We start from the raw sequence: 18,018 nt of genomic DNA on the forward strand, positions 1-18,018 counted from the left end.
TAGGGATATTGTTATTCTCATAGGCACCAACGATGTTAGGATGAAACAGTCAGATGTCACCAAGCGCAACATAGCTTCAGTGTGTAAATCAGCTAGAAAGATGTTGGCATCGAGTAATTGTATCTGGCCTCCTTCCAGTTAGGTGGAGTGATGAGCTCTACAGCAGAGTCTCACAACTCAATCGCTGGTTGAAAACTGTTTTCTGCCCCTCCCAAAAGATAGAATTTGTAGATAATTGATTTCTTTCTGGGACTCACCCACAAACAGGACCAAGCCTGGCTTGTTGAGGAGTAACGGACTCCATCCTAGATGCAGTCGCACCCCTAAAAACAAAAAACATTTGTCATAAGAAACTAGCTCCCTGGTATACAGAAAATACACGAGCCCTGAAGCAAGCTTCCAGAAAATTGGAACGGAAATGGCGCTTCCCCAATCTGAAAGTCTTCCAACTAGCTTGGAAAGACAGTACCATGCAGTATCAAAGAGCACTCACTGCTGCTCGATCATCCTATTTTTCCAACTTAATTGAGGAAAATAAGAACAATCCAAAAAGTATTTTTGATACTTTCGCAAAACTAACTAAAAAGAAGCATTCCCCAAGCGAGGATGGCTTTCACTTCAGCAGTGATAAATTCATGACCTTTTTTGACGAAAATATCATGATCATTAGAAAGCAAATTACGGACTCCTCTATAAATCTGTGTATTTCTCTGGAGCTCAGTTGTCCTGAGTCTGTAGAACACTGACAGGACCTAGGATCAAGGGAGACACTCAAGTTTTTTAATACTATATCTCTTGACACATTGATGAAAATAGGCATGGCCTCTAAACCTTCAAACTGCAAGCCCTATTCCAACTAAACTACTGAACGAGCTGCTTCCTGTGCTTGGCCCTCTTACGTTGAACATAATAAACGGCTCCCAATCCACCGGATGTGTACCAAACTCACTAAAATTGACAGTAATAAAGCCTCTCTTGAAAAAGCCAAGCATTGACCCAGAAAATACAAAAAACTATCAGCCTATATCGAATCTTCCATTCCTCTCAAAAATTGTAGAAAAAGCTGTTGCGCAGCAACTCACTGCCTTCCTGAAGACCAAGGCTCTGCATCTGTCCTCGTGCTCCTAGACCTTAGTGCTGCTTTTGATATCATCGATCACCACATTCTTTTGGAGAGATTGGAAACCCAAATTCGTCTACATGGTCAAGTTCTGGCCTGGTTTAGATATTATCTGTCGGAAAGATATCAGTTTGTCTCTGTGGATGGTTTGTCCTCTGACAAATCAACTGTACATTTCAGTGTTCCTCAAGATTCCGTTTTAGGACCACTATTGTTTTCACTATATATTTTACCTCTTGGTGATGCCACCCGGAAACGTAATGTTAGCTTTCACTGCTATGCGGACGATACACAGCTGTACATTTCAATGAAACATGGTGAAGCCACAAAATTGCCTTCCCTGGAAGCCTGTGTTTCAGACATAAGGAAGTGGATGGCTGCAACTTTTTTACTTTTAAACTCGGACAAAACAGCTTGTTCTCGGTCCCAAGAAACAAAGAGATCTTCTGTTGAATCTGACAATTCATCTTGATAGTTGTACAGTCGTCTCAAATAAAACTGTGAAGGACCTCGGTGTTGCTCTGGACCCTGATCTCTCTTTTGACGAACATATCAAGACTATTTCAAGGACAGCGTTTTTCCATCTACGTAACATTACAAAATCAGAAGCATTCTGTCCAAAAATTATGCAGAAGAATTAATCCATGTTTTTGTCACTTCTAGATTAGACTACTGCAATGCTCTACTTTCCGGCTACCCGGATAAAGCACTAAATAAGCTTCAGTTAGTCCTAAACACGGCTGCTAGAATCTTGACTAAAACCAAAAAATGTGATATATTACTTCAGTGCTAGCCTTCCTACACTTGCTTCCTGTTACGGCAGGGCTGATTTCAAGGTTTTACTGCTAACCTATAAAGCATTACATGGACTTGCTCCTACCTATCTTTCCAATTTGGTCTTGCGGTGCATACCAACACGTACACTATGGTCACAAGACAGAGGCCTCCTTATTGTCCCTAGAATTTCTAAGCAAACAGCTGGAGGCAGGGCTTTCTCCTATGGAGCTCAATTTTTATGGAATGGTCTGCCTATCCATGTGAGAGACGCAGACTCGGTCTCGACCTTTAAGTCTTTATTGAAGACTCAAGCATTTCGCTACACTCGCATTAACATCTGCTAACCATGTGTATGTGACAAATAAAATTTGATTTGATCTCTTCGGTAGGTCATATGATTGAGTGAGACGCAGACTCGGTCTCAACCTTTAAGTCTTTATTGAAGACTCATCTCTTCAGTAGGTCCTATGATTGAGTGTAGTCTGGCCCAGGAGTGTGAAGGTGAACGGAAAGGCACTGGAGCGACGAACCGCCCTTGCTGTCTCTGCCTGGCCAGTTCCCCTCTCTCCACTGGGATTCTCTGCCGTAACCCTATTACGGGGCCTGAGTCACTGGCTTACTGGTGCTCTTCCATGCCGTCCCTATGAGTGGTGCGTCACTTGAGTGGGTTGAGTCACTGACGTGATCTTCCTCTCCGGGTTGGCGCCCCCCTTGGGTTGTGCCATGCGGAGATCTTTGTGGGCTGTACTGCGCCTTGTCTCAGGATGGTAAGGTGGTGGTTGAAGGTATCCCTGGTTGGCCCTGTCCGGGGGTGTCGTTGGATGGGGCCAGTGTCTCCCGACCCCTCCTGTCTCAGCCTCCAGTATTTATGCTGCAATTGTTTATGTGTCGGGTGGCTAGGGTCAGTCTGTTATATCTGGAGTATTTCTCCTGTCTTATCCGGTGTCCTGTGTGAATTTAACTATGCTCCCTCTAATTCTCTCTTCTCTCAGAGGACCTGAGCCCTTGGACCATGCCTCAGGACTACCTGGCCTGATGAGTCCTTGCTGTCCCCAGTCCACCTGGTCGTACTGCTGTTCCAGTTTCAACTGTTCTGCCTGCGGCTTTGGAACCGTGACCTGTTCACCGGACGTGCTACCTTGTCCCGGACCTGCTGTTTTCAACTCTCTCTCTTAATCGCACCCGCTGTCTCTAACTCTGAATGATCGGCTATGAAAAGCCAACTGGCATTTACTCCTTAGGTGCTGACCTGTTGCACCCTCTACAACCACTGTGATTATTATTATTTGACCCTGCTGGTCATCTATGAACGTTTGAACATCTTGGCCATGTACTGTTATAATCTCTACCTGGCACAGCCAGAAGAGGACTGGCCACGCCTCAGAACCTGGTTCCTCTCTAGGTTTCTTCTTAGGTTCCTGTCTTTCTAGGGAGGTTTTCCTAGCCACCTTGCTTCTACATCTGCATTGCTTGCTGTTTGGGGTTTTAGGCTGGGTTTCTGTATAGCACTTTGTGACATCGGCTGATGTAAAAAGGGCTTTATAAATACATTTGATTGATTGACTTATTTACATGTGTTCCTGGCCTGTCTGTCCTCCTGTGGGGGTGAAGGACTCACCTCTGTGTCCCTTTGTAGCTCTCTGTCATGCAGTTTCTGCTGGGTAACATTGATGACCCTTCATGTTGGAATCACTTATGGCTTGTGTGAAACCTCTTAAGAGTTGTCATATTTACAACAGTTATGATGTAGAGAACCATACAGATATGGGAATCTTATTATTATTTATTTTTGGATATCATGATATCCTTTTGGTCATAATCTGATCTCAATTATCATCACTTTGATAAGTAAACAAACAAGCATACACACATCACATACGTAATACAAGCATGAATGCCCACAAACATTTGAATGCAGTTCATATGGAGCACCAGGCACAGTATGTGGAGGCTCAGTCCATTAAGTCCAGTATATAGCTCAAATAGCCTTCTGCTATTTCCGCTAAATAGGACTACAGCTCTGCAAAGACTTGTAACAGAAAATTGCACACACTCCTCTTGACACACATGTCCATAGCAGAGAACAAGTTAAAAAACACACTTGACGATATCTTGGTTTGGACCTCGTGCACAAAGACCATAGGCTCTCACTTTTCTGAAATGTCACAAGTAGCTTTGTTCACAGAATGAAACTCAGCTCCTTCACTTTGTGAGTCAGTCAGCTATTCTGATCATTATCCAAACTCAAGTACTGGCTCCAGCTCCACTCTGCCTCTGTGTTGCCATGGTGATGGACGCTGCGTTGGTGGGTGCCGTGGTCTGCAGTCAGTGTTTGACTGGTGAAAAAGGGCAGATGGTGAGTCAAGGACTGTCCAGGGTACTGTCCTGTACCCCCCTCACTCCACTGACCCATACCCTGGTTAGTAGTGTAGTGGCCATAAAGGGGGTAACTGTAACCCAGGTATCCAGGGTAGGTTTTGGAGCACGTGGGCAGATGGACAGGGGACATTCTATAGTCCTGGGGCATGGCTGGAGCCAAGGGGGTGTGTCCCATGTCCCTGACATGGCCAGGACTGTTAGTCTTGTGCCCAGGGACAGTGGCTACATCACGGAGGTGAGACTCATAGCTGCGCCTGCCTTTGCAATCCTCCATTGCAGAAGGTGGAGAGGGAAGTCTGCCATGCTCAACAGATCTGGAGAGAAAAATAAATATGGAGCGGGTTACTTATATGACTTCTTAGTTGTTATTGTCATCAACCCACATACAGTATGTGAACTCAAACACTCGCTGACTCAAAGTGTCACTTTTAATTGCACAGTATGGAGGTGTATTCTGCACCATAGAGTGCCTGTTAAGTATAGCACAGAGTCACTGAGTTTTCTTTTGGCATAATGGGTCATGATTCTGAATATGAACCTGTGTGGGTGTGCAGGCTGTTAGAGTGGGGATTCGCCTGTATGTTGGGTTTCACCTCCAAAAAATTTAAGTCAAGGTATGCTTTACAATCTAGTTTATAATGCTACAATGTTGCGCTTATACATGCATGCGTTTGTGCCTGGTGGTTGTACAGTACCTGCATGGTTGGTAGGACATAGATGCAGGGCCAGGCACCATCTGCTCCTCAGTACTGTAGTCCTGTCTGTGGTCGTGGAGCTCCAGTATTTCAGTGTGCAGGCTGTGGCTCTGGGACGGGTCCTGTTCCATGGCCCAGGGGGAGAAGAGCTCCTCCTTAGCCGACACCATGTTCTCTGTTGTTCCCAAGGTTATCCCCCGTTCTGCTGGCTCACAGTCTAATGTTGCCCTTTGGAGGTCTATATGGGAAAAGATTGTGGATCTATGAGACTGCCTATAGGTCTATGGGCTGGACAACCTTTGACATTATACAGATCTGACCAATCTAATCTTACTGTATAGAGTTAAGATTCATACTTGAAGGACTTTTGAATTCTGTTTCTCTGTCTTGTTTGGCTTTCTTCGAAGCATTTCCAGGACTCTTGTTGGATCGACACCTATAAAATAAAAGACAATAAAAACTTGTAAAGCACGTCTCCCCAACTCACACGCACGTAGTGTTATAGTTCTATTGATCCCTACCTCTTGCTATGAGTACGGGTGTTCTCCCCTTTGAATCCTTTAGCAAAGGGGTTGTGGTCAATCTTGAGTTTAGCGATCTGAAAGCAGGAGTGGAGATGAAGACATCAGATGGGGTTACACCCATTCCCAAAGAGCAAGTTAATTATGTGGGTGCGCCGTTTGTATGTTCTTAATACATGAGTTGATAGATGGACCTTAGTGTTCTGGTAGGCCGTGACTGCAGTGAAGGAGGTCTCAGGGAAGGAGAAGTAATGGAAGTGTCCCCAGCGCACACTGTGCAGACTGTCAGCCTGGACCACAGAGAAGCGTGGGATGTAGCGATGCATAGAGTGCAGGATGATCTGAGGAGAGAACAGACACCACTAATGAGTCAGCAAATAATGTTGTTTACAGAAATGACAGCTGTCTACTCTCAGACTGTGAGAGGTTGGGGGCTGGGGATTCAGTAGAGAAGGAGATACGTGTTCTTACATGGCCGTGCTGGTCCAGTGTGTGGTTGGTGAGTTTGAGCTTGAGGAAGGACACCGATTGTTTCATCCAGTAGGAGCCCGGGGTGGGGGAGTCTGGATGCACATACGTCCGACAGGGGAGCTGGGGCTCGGCTTTCCCAGCCATGTCCCACTGGCCTTTATTCCACTACAAAGACAGAGAGAAGGGGGGAGGGGACAGGCGTTACTCAGGTGTGAAACGTACCACAAGACAAGCCTCAACACGTAGACACTCCACAAAAACTCACATACCCCCAGTCTTTACACTGATATATATATAAGGAATCTGTGGTGCATATTATTGCAAGCTTGAACAGTATCCTGTAGGTATGTATATAATTGCATATAATCTACCAACATATATATATGAACTGCTATAGCAAAAGAAAAACGCTCCTCTCTCTCTGGAGCATATGGTCAAAAGCAATGTGTACTGAGGGGAGGGCCAGTGGATGCATGGAGGGGGTATTGCTCCCCATTCACTTTGATTGGAGTGGGGGGGGTTTGCTAAATGGCTGAGGCTGAACCTCCAGCCGGGGGTAGAAAAACAGGACGTAGTAATGGTCTTTGATATGCAGTGTGTGTGGTGATTGGCTGGGTGTGGGCGGAGCACCGTCTGGACTGTATGCTGGATGCAGACTGACTGCAAGCTTGTCTTCTACTTAATCTCCTTATGTTTCCTTTTAAATCAATGCCTGACTATATTCCAAACTGTGACACATTGTGCTTATCTAATTGGAACTTTCCCAGTAGAAATGTATTGTAATGTGTGTATAAGACATGATATATCAATCAAATGTATTATCAATTAAATGTATTATCAATCAAATGTATTATCAATCAAATGTATTTATAAAGCCCTTTTTACATCTGCATATGTCACAAAGTGCTATACAGAGACCCAGCCTAAAACCACAAACAGCAAGCAATGCAGATGTAGAGGCACGGTGGCTAGGAAAAACTCCCTGCAACTGAGGCATTATATAAGGATGGTGGACATGTTGCTTTTACCCTGTATCTGGAGTTGTCCACCGGAACCATTTCCACCATGAGGACATAGTTGGTATAGGGTTGGAGTCCAGATATACTGACGTTGCAGTGGGGAAACATCCTCCTGATACATACAAATGCACACTAATTGTATTATCCTCTCAATTCCTGATCACAACTCTATGCGCTCTCTCAAAAAAAGCATACTAGCAACAGATACACTTTCACAACATTGGTAAAGCTACAATATGGCATGAAACGCGGGTGAAAGGTACTTTGCAGTGAACACACCATAGCATAGAATGTGTTTAGTAGATTTACACAGATCAAAAATGATGGTGAAGGATATAACAACAATTGTACCGGCCATGTTTGGTGATGATCATCTCAGTCCCCAGGTTGTGGAAGGACTTCCAGAGGTCAGCCTTCTCCAGGATCATCCTGACGTTGCCTTGGTGGTAGGGGTCAGCTGTAGGGGGGGACGGAGTCATCATGTTGGGCCTCGGCTCTGGAGAGAGAGAGGGGGACATGGAGCCTTATAGAGTGGACCAGTGCTGGAGAAACCCTTTGTACACAGAGATTTCCACAGACAATGCAACATTTCAACTATGCAATAGACTTGCTGTTACTCTCTTGCTAGACCCCTGACTGACGTAGCAAAGGTTGAAAAAGTGATACTTACCAGAGATATGCTGCATTGCCTGCACGGTTCACCACAATGGTCAAAGAGAATATCAAGATCAAATTCCTTATCCAAATGTGTGTGCTGATATCGCTGCTGTCAGACCCACATCGCTGTGAGAATACTGTGAGAGGAGCCGTGGACTTAGTGGTGGTCCTTGGATCATGAAAAGTTTCGTATCAATCTCAAAACTTTCCTTTCCATATCCTTAACTTGTGGAGTTAGAGGGGCTGACCTCTGGAGTTCATTGGTCAGCCCAGAAGGGGAATGGCCGTGAGGACAAAGTGGGTGTGGTTACAACAGAGTGGTGTGCCTGGTTTCGAACCTTTGAAGTGTCAGACAAGGGGGTGGGAAATGGTGGGGGTGGGCATACTGTGCTGCTGTGAAGAATTAGCTGCCTGAACGTGACCTTTTGTTTCTAGAAATCACTGTTTAAATAAAGTATGTATACTTTTCAAATAAACTAATGTACCTTTATTTAGCTATGCAAGTCAGTTATTTACAATGAGGGCATAGACCGGCCAAACCCGAACGACGCTGGGCCAATTGTGAGCCGCCCTATGGGACTCCCAATCACGGCCGGTTGTGATACAGCCTGGAATCAAACCAGGGTGTCTGTAGTGATGCCTCAAGCACTGAGATGTGGTGCCTTAGACCGCTGCGCCATCTGGGAGCCTCATTTACATTGACCCCCCCCCCATTAGTTTTTTTACACTGCTGCTACTTGCTGTTTATTATCAATACATAGTCACTTCACCTCTACCAACATGTACAAATTATGTCGACTAACCTGTACCCCCCACACATTGACTCGATACCGGTACCCCCTGTATATAGCCAAGTTATAGTTTTTTTATTGTGTTACTTTTTATTATAATTTTTTACTTCGTTTATTTGGTAAATATTTTACTTAACTATTTCTTGAACTGCACTGTTGGTTAAGGGTTTTAAATGGGGGAGTGGGGGGGGTTGAGTTATCTCCGTCCTTGACAATGGGAGGCAGTTCTGGCTAATCATGGCCGATGGCACCCCAGGCCTGGAGAGGTGCCGTATGGGGCCTAATGGGGCTGGCACAAGTGGCCTGTTAGCCTGAAAGGACAGAGGGAGGGGATGGGGGGATGGATGGAGGCTCCAGGGTTTCTGATGTGTGATAACCCCACCGCAGGGCCCTCCATTCTGGCTGCTCTGATCCCGTGCGGCCCCTGTCTGGGTCTGGAGCACCCTCCTGAGCCCCGGCTGAGATCCACACACATGCTAAACACACCCAGAGAGCAGTGAAGGAGTGACGGTCACACAGCCCAGGCACATCCTATCTGAATTTCAGACGCAATCATCATTGAGGTTTGAGAGGACTCCAGAAGTTGGGTTTGAGTCTATGTTGTGCATACTGTATTTGTGTTAATTACTCTGTGATAAACTATTACTGCACTGTTTTGGAGCACATGGCCCAGATTGGTGAAAAAGTGCTTTGAATAAACATTGTTTCAATTCTGAATAGGTTACTGTGTCTGTGTGTGGACATTGTATGCAACACTTTTCATAGCACAAGGGTAGAGGGTGAGGCCTTTGTATGTGGTAGCTTTAGTGGCTATTGTCTCAAGAGTTAGTATAGGGATATAATTCAATTCACACAGTGCTAAATGGAATCTCTCATAGGGATACAACAGAGGACGTATAACAAATGCATGACTCAAACTTTGTATGTCAGTGTGAAACTCATTGTTGCAGAAAGCTTAGTATCTCTGTTTCATTTTGCACCTTCAGCTTTAAGAATGTTCCAGATGGGAAAACCTGGATGACTCAGGCAGGCCTAAATACTCAGGTAAAATCAAGGTGTGTTTGTGTGCGTGCACATGCATATCTGTTGTACAATAGCCTCGGAGAAGTTGAAGCACATCGGAGTGTTCAATTAGGCCCATCTACCTTCCAGACTGACATGCAGAGACACATCCCTACCGCCTAGATCAACCTCAGCCTGGAAGGTGGAATTCTGTAGGCCTATGTACCTGAAGTGTAGGTTTTCCCCATGACCTTTGCAACTATGATACAGTATGCATGGCAAAAAAATTGTGTTGGGACCGTTTAATGTCAAAGAAGTTAGACATTGGCTTAATAAAGCAATAGGCCAATATACCACGGCTAAGGGCTGTTGTTAGGCATAACGCAACGCTCGACTTCATCTCAGGCCTAACAACACCTGTGCCAATACATCCTTCAAACACCGGCTTCTCTGGCATTCTCTGGTCTCTTCAGATGAAGTTTCTCTGCCGCAGTGGGCATCTCTGTGGGACTAGCTCACCCTGGTGGATTCTGGTTGCATGGCAACCTATTGGGCTCAGCTGCTTCTGGCTCCCCACACATGCAATTCTAATAATGTGGAAAATAATCACTCGACAGATAAGAACACGTTGAACCACTAGAGGGTACTCTAATTTCTCCTATAGATTATACATTGGTACTCTAATTTCTCCTATAGATTATACATTGGTACTCTAATTTCTCCTATAGATTATACATTGGTACTCTAATTTCTCCTATAGATTATACATTGGTACTCTAATTTCTCCCATAGATTATACATTGATACTCTAATTTCTCCTATAGCTTATACATTGAACAACTCTGGTATTTACTTCCATATCAACACCTCTGTTAGTAGGTAGCATTTAGCCTTTGACTGCTCAATAGCACATTCAACATTATAATTGTGTTTTATATTTGAAAAGTTGAGAGAAGTCAGTTCTGGGGCTTGATCATTTATTATGTGGATGAATACTTTTCACTTTAAATGAAGGATTTTATTCAATGCAAGTAGAGAGAAAACCTATTTTTGAAGCAAGATTGATTGGAAAAGCTAAATTGTTTGTGTCAGTGAAGACATAGATACCTTACAGTATAAAACTTAAATAAGAACATCTGAATGTCTTACAACACACTGCTTTATAAGGTTGGCTGTAGTCGAGAATTGAATTAAAGATTTTCTAACTTAAGTGATGGAAGTATGATTTTATTTATCCACTTTAGAACAGCGCTGTGTTTAGGATCCAGACTAGTTAGTGTAAAATGTCATTTTACTGCTGTCTCAGCTCTAGGTTTGATGTCATTTGCGTTCAATCTAATGTGAAGGCAATTTATTTTAGTGCCCCCTTCTCTGACCCAGTCATCTGATATACAGTCATGACCGAAATTATTGGCACCCTTGATAAAGTTGAGCAAAATAAAACACTCAAATAAATCATACAAATACTGAGCTATATTGCTACACACACTGACTTTGCCCTGGTACCTCACCCCCTAAACACACACACACACACACACACACACACACACACACACACACACACACACACACACACACACACACACACACACACACACACACACACACACACACACACACACACACACACACACACACACACACACACACACACACACACACACACACACACACACACACACTATCCCCTGCACCTGTCCTTTTGTCACCGGAGAGAGCTACTAGTCCAGTGTTAAACGTGTCCCTGGCCCTGAGCCAGCCCCAGCCAGTGTATTGTGTCTGTACTGAGGAGATGAGAGGGATGGGGAGGGACGGAGTCAGACAAGGTGCTGCTGCACCACAGGAACGCTGCCAAAAGGAACTCAGTGACCCTCCTCTTCTCTCTCCTCCCCGCTCTGCTCTGCTATCTGGATAAGATTACACAGCACCACCATCGCCATGCTGATACCACTGAATTACCCATCAGGGAGAGAAGGAAGATCAGGTCATGGAGGAGTAAATGGAAAAAGTGGAGCAAGTGAGGAAAATGATGAAAAAGATTAGAAAGGAGAAAAAACATCAAAACAGAGGTGGAGGAAGAGGTGAAGAGGGAAGAGATAAAAGCAGAAACAGGCAAATACACAAAAAGGTGTTTTCTTTATTTGTTGTGTCAGACTGTTGTGCCCTTAACACAGGGCTTCACCAACACCTACAGTGGGACTGTGACACTCCACAATAGTGTGTGTGTGTTTGTGTGTTTGGGTGAGTGGACAAGGCTTGTGCGGGGGGGAGGGACAGTCACTTTTTTTCTTTCTCCTCTTGATGTCTCCAGGCTGGCTTACTTCTTAGCTTTGCCCTGGGCAGCCACGGCCTCCATGGCCTTCTTCACAGTCTCAGCGTCTCCCAGGAAAGCCATGGGCTTGACGGGCTTCAGGTTCGCGTCCAGCTCGTACACAATGGGGATACCTGTTGGCAGGTTCAGCTCCATGATGGCAGCGTCTGACATGCCTGACGAGACAGACAGAAAGACGTGTTAGGAGTGAGCAGAGGATAGTGTGGGAAATCAAGACTGGTCATTCACATAGAGGAAATTCACATAAGGCAATGTATTTGACATGTGTATTCCCAGTGGAGGGGAAGTACAGATCCTCAAAGGCTGGTATATTTCTTAACTACTACCACCTTTGACAGGGGAGGTCGTCCATACTCCTCTTTCAGGGGAGCGCTAGGGGGGCCACTAAGTAGCTTGTTTCAGCAGACCTTACCTTTCTCTGCCCTTTCCCTCTGCCCTCTTGTCACCCCCTCTCCCTCTGCAACCCTGCCACCCAGCAACCCTGTCTGCATCACCCCGGTCCCACCACTCCTGGAGAATGCAGAACCTTTCTGCAGAAAGGTCGTGTCAGTAACGGGAACCGCGCCCATGGCCTTTTCCACTGTGTCTGTCTGAGCTCCAGGGAGAGAGCCCAAGCTATTTATAGACTCCTGGTTATCTGGAAATGTGCCTTCAGAAAATATTCACACACCTTACGTTTTTCCACATTTGGTTGTGTTACAGCCTGAATGTTTTTACACAGTACCCCATAATGTCAGTGGAATTATGTTTTGAGAAAAAAATATATATTCATAAAATAAAATAAATAAATGTCTTGAGTCAATAAGCATTCAACCCCTTTGTTATGGAAAGCATAAATAAGTTCAGGAGTAAAAATGTGTTTAACAAGTCACATAATAAGTTGCATGGACTCTGTCTGCAATAATAGATTTTAACATGATTTTTGAATGACAACCTCATCTCTGTACCCCACACATACAATTATCTGTATTGTCCCTCAGTCGAACAGTGAATTTCAAACACTTATTCAACCACAAAGACCAGGGAGGTTTTCCAATGCCTCGCACATTCCTGCATTGTCTTGGCTGTGTGCTTAGGGTCGTTGTCCTGGCGGAAGGTGAACCTTCGCCCCAGTCTGAGGTCCTGATCTCTCTGTACTATGCTCCGTTCATCTTTGCCTCAATCCTGACTAGTCTCCCAGTCCCTGCCCCAGAAAAACATCCCCACAGCATGATGCTGCCACCACCATGCTTCACTGTAGGGATGGTGCCAGGATTCCTCCAGACGTTACGCTTGGCATTCAGACCAAAGAGTTCAATCAAACCAGAGAATCTTGTTTCTCATGGTCTGAGAGTCTTTAGGTGCCTTTTGGCAAACTCCATGCGGGCTGTCATGTGTCTTTTACTGAGGAGTGTCTTCCGTCTGGCCACTCTACCATAAAGGCCTGATTGGTGGAGTGCTGCAGAGATGGTTGTTCTTCTGGAAGGTTCTCCCATCTCCACAGAGGAACTCTAGAGCTCTGTCAGAGTGATCAGCTCCCTGACCAAGACCCTTCTCCCCCGATTGCTCAGTTTGGCCGGGCGGCCAGCTCTAGGAAGAGTTTTGGTGGTTCTAAACTTCTTCCATTTAAGAATGATGGAGGCCACTGTGTTCTTGGGGGACCTGCAATGCTGCAGACATTTTTTGGTACACTTCCCCAGATCTGTGCCTTGACACAATCCTGTCTCGGAGCTCTACGGACAATTCCTTCGACCTCATGGCTTGGTTTTTGCTCTGACATGCACTGCCAACTGTGTGACCTTATATAGACAGGTGTGTGCCTTTCCAAATCATGTCCTGTCAACTGAATTTACCACAGGTGGACTCCAATCAAGTTGTAGAAACATGTCAAAGATCATCAGTGGAAACAGGATGCACCTGAGCTCAATTTCGAGTCTCATAGCAAAGGGACTGTTTACTTATGTAAATAAGGTATTTCGGTTTAAAGAAAGTATACATTTGAAACAAATTCAAATAACCTGCTTTTGCTTTGTCATTATGGGGTATTGTGTGTAGATTGCTGAGCAAATGTTTTATTTCATCCATTTTAAATAGTCAATTTGGCTACTACATGATTCCATATGTGTTATTTCATAGTTTTGATGTCTTCACTTTTATTCTACAATGTATAAAATAGTAAAAATAAAGAAAAACCCTTCAATGAGTAGGTGTGTCCAAACTTTTGACTGGTACTGTATATATATACAGTTCAAAGGTTTGGTGTCACTTAGAAATGTCCTCGTTTTTGAAAGAAAAGCACATTTTTTGTCCATTAAAATAACATCTAGTTGATCAGAAATACAGTGTAGACATTGTTAATGTTGTAAATGACTATTGTAGCTGGAAACGGCACATTTTTAGTGGAATATCTACATTGGCGTACAGAGGCCCATTATCAGCAACCATCACTCCTGTGTTCCAATGGCACGTTGTGTTCGCTAATCCAAGTTTATCATTTTAAAAGGCGACTCCAGGATGCTGGCCATCTAGGCAGAGTTGCAAAGAAAAAGCCATATCTCAGACTGGCCAATAAAAATAAAATATTAAGATGGGCAAAAGAACACAGACTGGACAAAGGAACTATGCCTAGAAGGCCAGCAGTCGCCTCTTCACTGTTGACGTTGAGACTGGTGTTTTGCGCGTACTATTTAATGAAGCTGCCAGTTGAGGACTTGTGAGTCATCTGTTTCTCAAACCAAACACTCTAATGTACTTGTCCTCTTGCTCAGTTGTGCATCGGAGGCTCCCACTCCCACAGTTTGCCCTGTTCTGTGAAGGGAGTAGTACACAGCGTTGTACGAGATCTTCAGTTTCTTGGCAATTTCTCACATGGAATAGCCTTGATTTCTCAGAACAAGAATAGACTGACGAGTTTCAGAAAAAAGTTATTTGTTTCTAGCCATTTTGAGCCTGTAATTGAACACACAAATGCTGATGCTCCAGATACTCAACTAGTCTAAAGAAGGCCAGTTTTATTGCTTCCTTAATCAGCACAACAGTTTTCAGCTGTGCTAACATAATTGCAAAATGGTTTTCTAATGATCAATTAGCCTTTTAAAATGATAAACTTGGATTAACTAACACAACGTGCCATTGGAACACAGGAGTGATGGTTGCTGATACGGTAATGAGCCTCTGTACGCCTATGTAGATATTCCATAATAAATCAGCCATTTCCAGCTACAATAGTCATTTACAACATTAACAATGTCTACCCTGTATTTCTGATCAACCAGATGTTATTTTAATGGGCAAAAAATGTAATATATATATATATATATTTATGTGACTGGGTGCATGTGGTGTACCATACTATGCCTACAGGCCCAGCAGCTGTATTTTCACTGAGCCACAGTCAGCAAACAGTTAGGTGAGTAACTGTAATGTCATGAGTGTATAGCAGTGGCTATGCATCTGTTAGATGTGTGAGTCATGTGATGTTTGACAACATGCCACGCTGGACATTCCTTGTGAAACATGAACTCTAACCTTTTCCCTGTACACCCTCTGCCACTTCCTGCCCCCCCCCCCCAGCCACTGCAGCAGCCCATAATACCAACCCTCTAAGTGTTTGACAATTCCGCGGAGGCTGTTGCCGTGGGCAGCGATGATGACGTTCTTGCCAGCCTTGATCTCAGGTGCGATGACATCATTCCAGTAGGGCAGGGCACGGGCAATAGTGTCCTTCAGGGACTCACATGTGGGCAGCTCCCCGGGCTTCAGGCCCTTGTAGCGCCGTGACTGGTGGGAGGACAGAACAGCATGTTGGGTTACACTGCTCAAATGTATCATCACAAAAGCAGGTGTGATGTAACATCCTAGAGGGTTGCAAATGAAACCTGGCAAAGTCTACGTAGTACCTCAAGCAGTACATGTCAGAGGAAGTCACCCAAGTCATAGACTGTTGTCTCTGCTACCTCACGGCAAGCAGTACCAGAGCGCCAAGTCTAGGTCCAAAATGCTCCTTAGCTTCTACCCCCAAGCAATAAGACTGGTGAACAATAAGACTGCGCCCCCCCCCTTTGTTTTTACACTGCTGCTACTCGCTGTTTATTATCTATGCATACTCACTTTACCCCTACCTACCGGTACCCCCTGTATATAGCCTCGTTATTGTTATTTAATTGTGTTACTTTTCATAATTTTTTACATTTTTGTTTATTTAGTAAATATTTTCTTAACTTAACTTAACTTAAAACTGCATTGTTGGTTAAGGGCTTGTAAGTAACCATTTCATGGTAAGGTCTACACCTGTTCCATTCGGCGCATGTGACAAATAACATTTGATTTGATTTGATTTCTACAGTGCATGTTTTGGCTCATACAAGTAACAAGTCTTACATGAGAAGTTCTAGAATTTCATCCAACACTGTTCCATCCATCCAATGCTGTTTTACTTCGACTAACACCTGCAAGTCTTAGTCTTGCAGGATCTCCTAAGCAAGTCATACATCTCCTGAAATTGACTGGTTTCCTTGTAAAATGGGAACATATTCCAGGGGTAGTTGCACGCAACATTTTAAAATAATGTGCCAGGTGTTATTATTCTATGTTAGCAGTCACAGACCTAAAATGTGGTTCACAAGTCTGTTTTGTGTAGTACTATTATTCACCACCACCGTCACCGGCCTCTTACTTCACTGATGATCTTGTGGAAGGCGTGGTCGTGTTCCATGGGGGGAGGGGGGGTGTCAAAGGAACGACGCCAGATCTTGACCTGCTCCTCTCCGTGCTTCTCGGCTGTCTCGGCCTTGTTGAGACCTGTCAGGCCGCCGTAGTGGCGCTCGTTCAGACGCCATGTGCGGTACACGGGCAGCCACATCTGGTCTGTGCCTTCCATGATGGTCCACAGGGTCTTGACTGCTCGCTTCAACACGGAGGTGTGGCAGATGTCAAACTTCATTCCGGCGTCCTTGATGGCCTTGGCACCACGTTTGGCCTCTTCCAGGCCCTTCTCGCTGAGGTCGGCATCAAACCAACCACAGAATTTGTTGTACTGGTTCCACTCACTCTCGCCATGACGGACGATCACCAACTTATGGGCAGTAGTCATGCTTGCAGTGTTGCTTTAAATTCCTTTACCAAACACACGAGACACGGCCCTCCCTTATGGTACACACACACTCTGAGACCAACAGCCCCGAGCGACTCCCCACACACTCTTTTTATAGCATTCTGGAATGAAGCCCTGCGTAGCAGCCGGGCATAAACTGCTCTCCACCAATGAGGGAACTTCACCCCCTGATGGACAGCTAGGCTCAGCCAATAGGGCAGGGCCTCCCATGGACTGGAGGGACATGTCCCAGCTGGGAAGGCCAGAGGTCAGGGATTGAGCTAAAATAGCAACATGACTTTTAAACCGAGGGCTGTGAAATAAAAGTGTAAAGATCAGAGTAAGCTGCTGCTGCTGGGGCGCTGTAGAGTGCACAGGAGGCTGCTGAGGGGAGGACGGCTCATAATAATGGCCGAAACGGAGCAAATGGAATGGCATCAAACACATGAAAACCATATGTTTGATGCATTTGATAGCATTCCACCTATTCCGCTCCAGCCATTACCACGAGCACGTCCTCCCCAATTAGGGTGCCATCAACCTACTGTGGTAGAGTTTCTGAGAGTTTCTGACATCCATAAAAGGCAATGGAATTAGTAATCTAACTCCAAAACTAGAACTGACACAGGCAACTATACCAAGCAATGAGGTAGTAGTGACTAGGGAAAAACAGACTAAAACATTCTGCCTCAACATGAGGTTACGTTAGGGGAACTTGTAACATAAAACACATACTCCAGTAGTCCTACTGTATAATATCACACATACTCCAGTAGTCCTAAAGTATAATAACACACAATACTCCAGTAGTCCTACTGTATAATAACACACATACTCCAGTAGTCCTAAAGTATAATAACACACATACTCTAGTAGTCCTACTGTAAAATAACACACATACTCCAGTAGTCCTACTGTATAATAACACACATACTCTAGTAGTCCTACTGTATAATAACACACATACTCCAGTAGTCCTACTGTATAATAACACACATACTATAGTAGTCCTACTGTATAATAACACACATACTCCAGTAGTCCTACTGTATAATAACACACATACTCTAGTAGTCCTACTGTATAATAACACACATACTCCAGTAGTCCTACTGTATAATAACACACATACTCCAGTAGTCCTACTGTATAATAACACACATACTCTAGTAGTCCTACTGTA

General features: G+C 44.5%; 2 protein-coding genes across 2 annotated transcripts; both read right to left on the bottom strand.

Moving 5' to 3' along the window:
- Positions 1-3,590: 3,590 nt before the first annotated feature.
- On the bottom strand, positions 3,591-7,668 carry LOC106563169 (T-box-containing protein TBX6L). The gene is made up of 9 exons (XM_014128457.2): positions 7,653-7,668; positions 7,334-7,478; positions 6,992-7,094; positions 5,964-6,128; positions 5,687-5,833; positions 5,493-5,569; positions 5,328-5,407; positions 4,972-5,209; positions 3,591-4,590 (listed from the first exon to the last, which is right to left on the bottom strand). Exons 1-9 carry the CDS (start codon positions 7,666-7,668, stop codon positions 4,116-4,118), a joined length of 1,446 nt encoding a protein of 481 aa, XP_013983932.1. The 3' UTR covers positions 3,591-4,115.
- Positions 7,669-11,551: 3,883 nt separating this feature from the next.
- On the bottom strand, positions 11,552-16,892 carry LOC100194644 (phosphoglycerate mutase 2-1 (muscle); the record flags this gene model as incomplete). The annotated part of the gene is given in 3 exon segments (NM_001139729.1): positions 11,552-11,919; positions 15,343-15,523; positions 16,419-16,892. Coding segments are annotated over 3 exon segments (768 nt in total). The 3' UTR covers positions 11,552-11,749.
- Positions 16,893-18,018: the final 1,126 nt, after the last annotated feature.

The sequence above is a fragment of the Salmo salar genome, chromosome ssa11 (genome assembly GCF_905237065.1).
Source record: "Salmo salar chromosome ssa11, Ssal_v3.1, whole genome shotgun sequence".
NCBI classification, from domain to species: domain Eukaryota; kingdom Metazoa; phylum Chordata; class Actinopteri; order Salmoniformes; family Salmonidae; genus Salmo; species Salmo salar.

Excerpts from the sequence above, each read along its gene's own strand:
- LOC106563169 (XM_014128457.2), bottom strand. Across the intron at positions 5,408-5,492 it reads ACCCGTACTCATAGCAAGAG|GTGTCGATCCAACAAGAGTC; the intron begins GTAGGGATCAAT and ends TTTATTTTATAG. Across the intron at positions 4,591-4,971 it reads ATGTCCTACCAACCATGCAG|ATCTGTTGAGCATGGCAGAC; the intron begins GTACTGTACAAC and ends TTTTCTCTCCAG.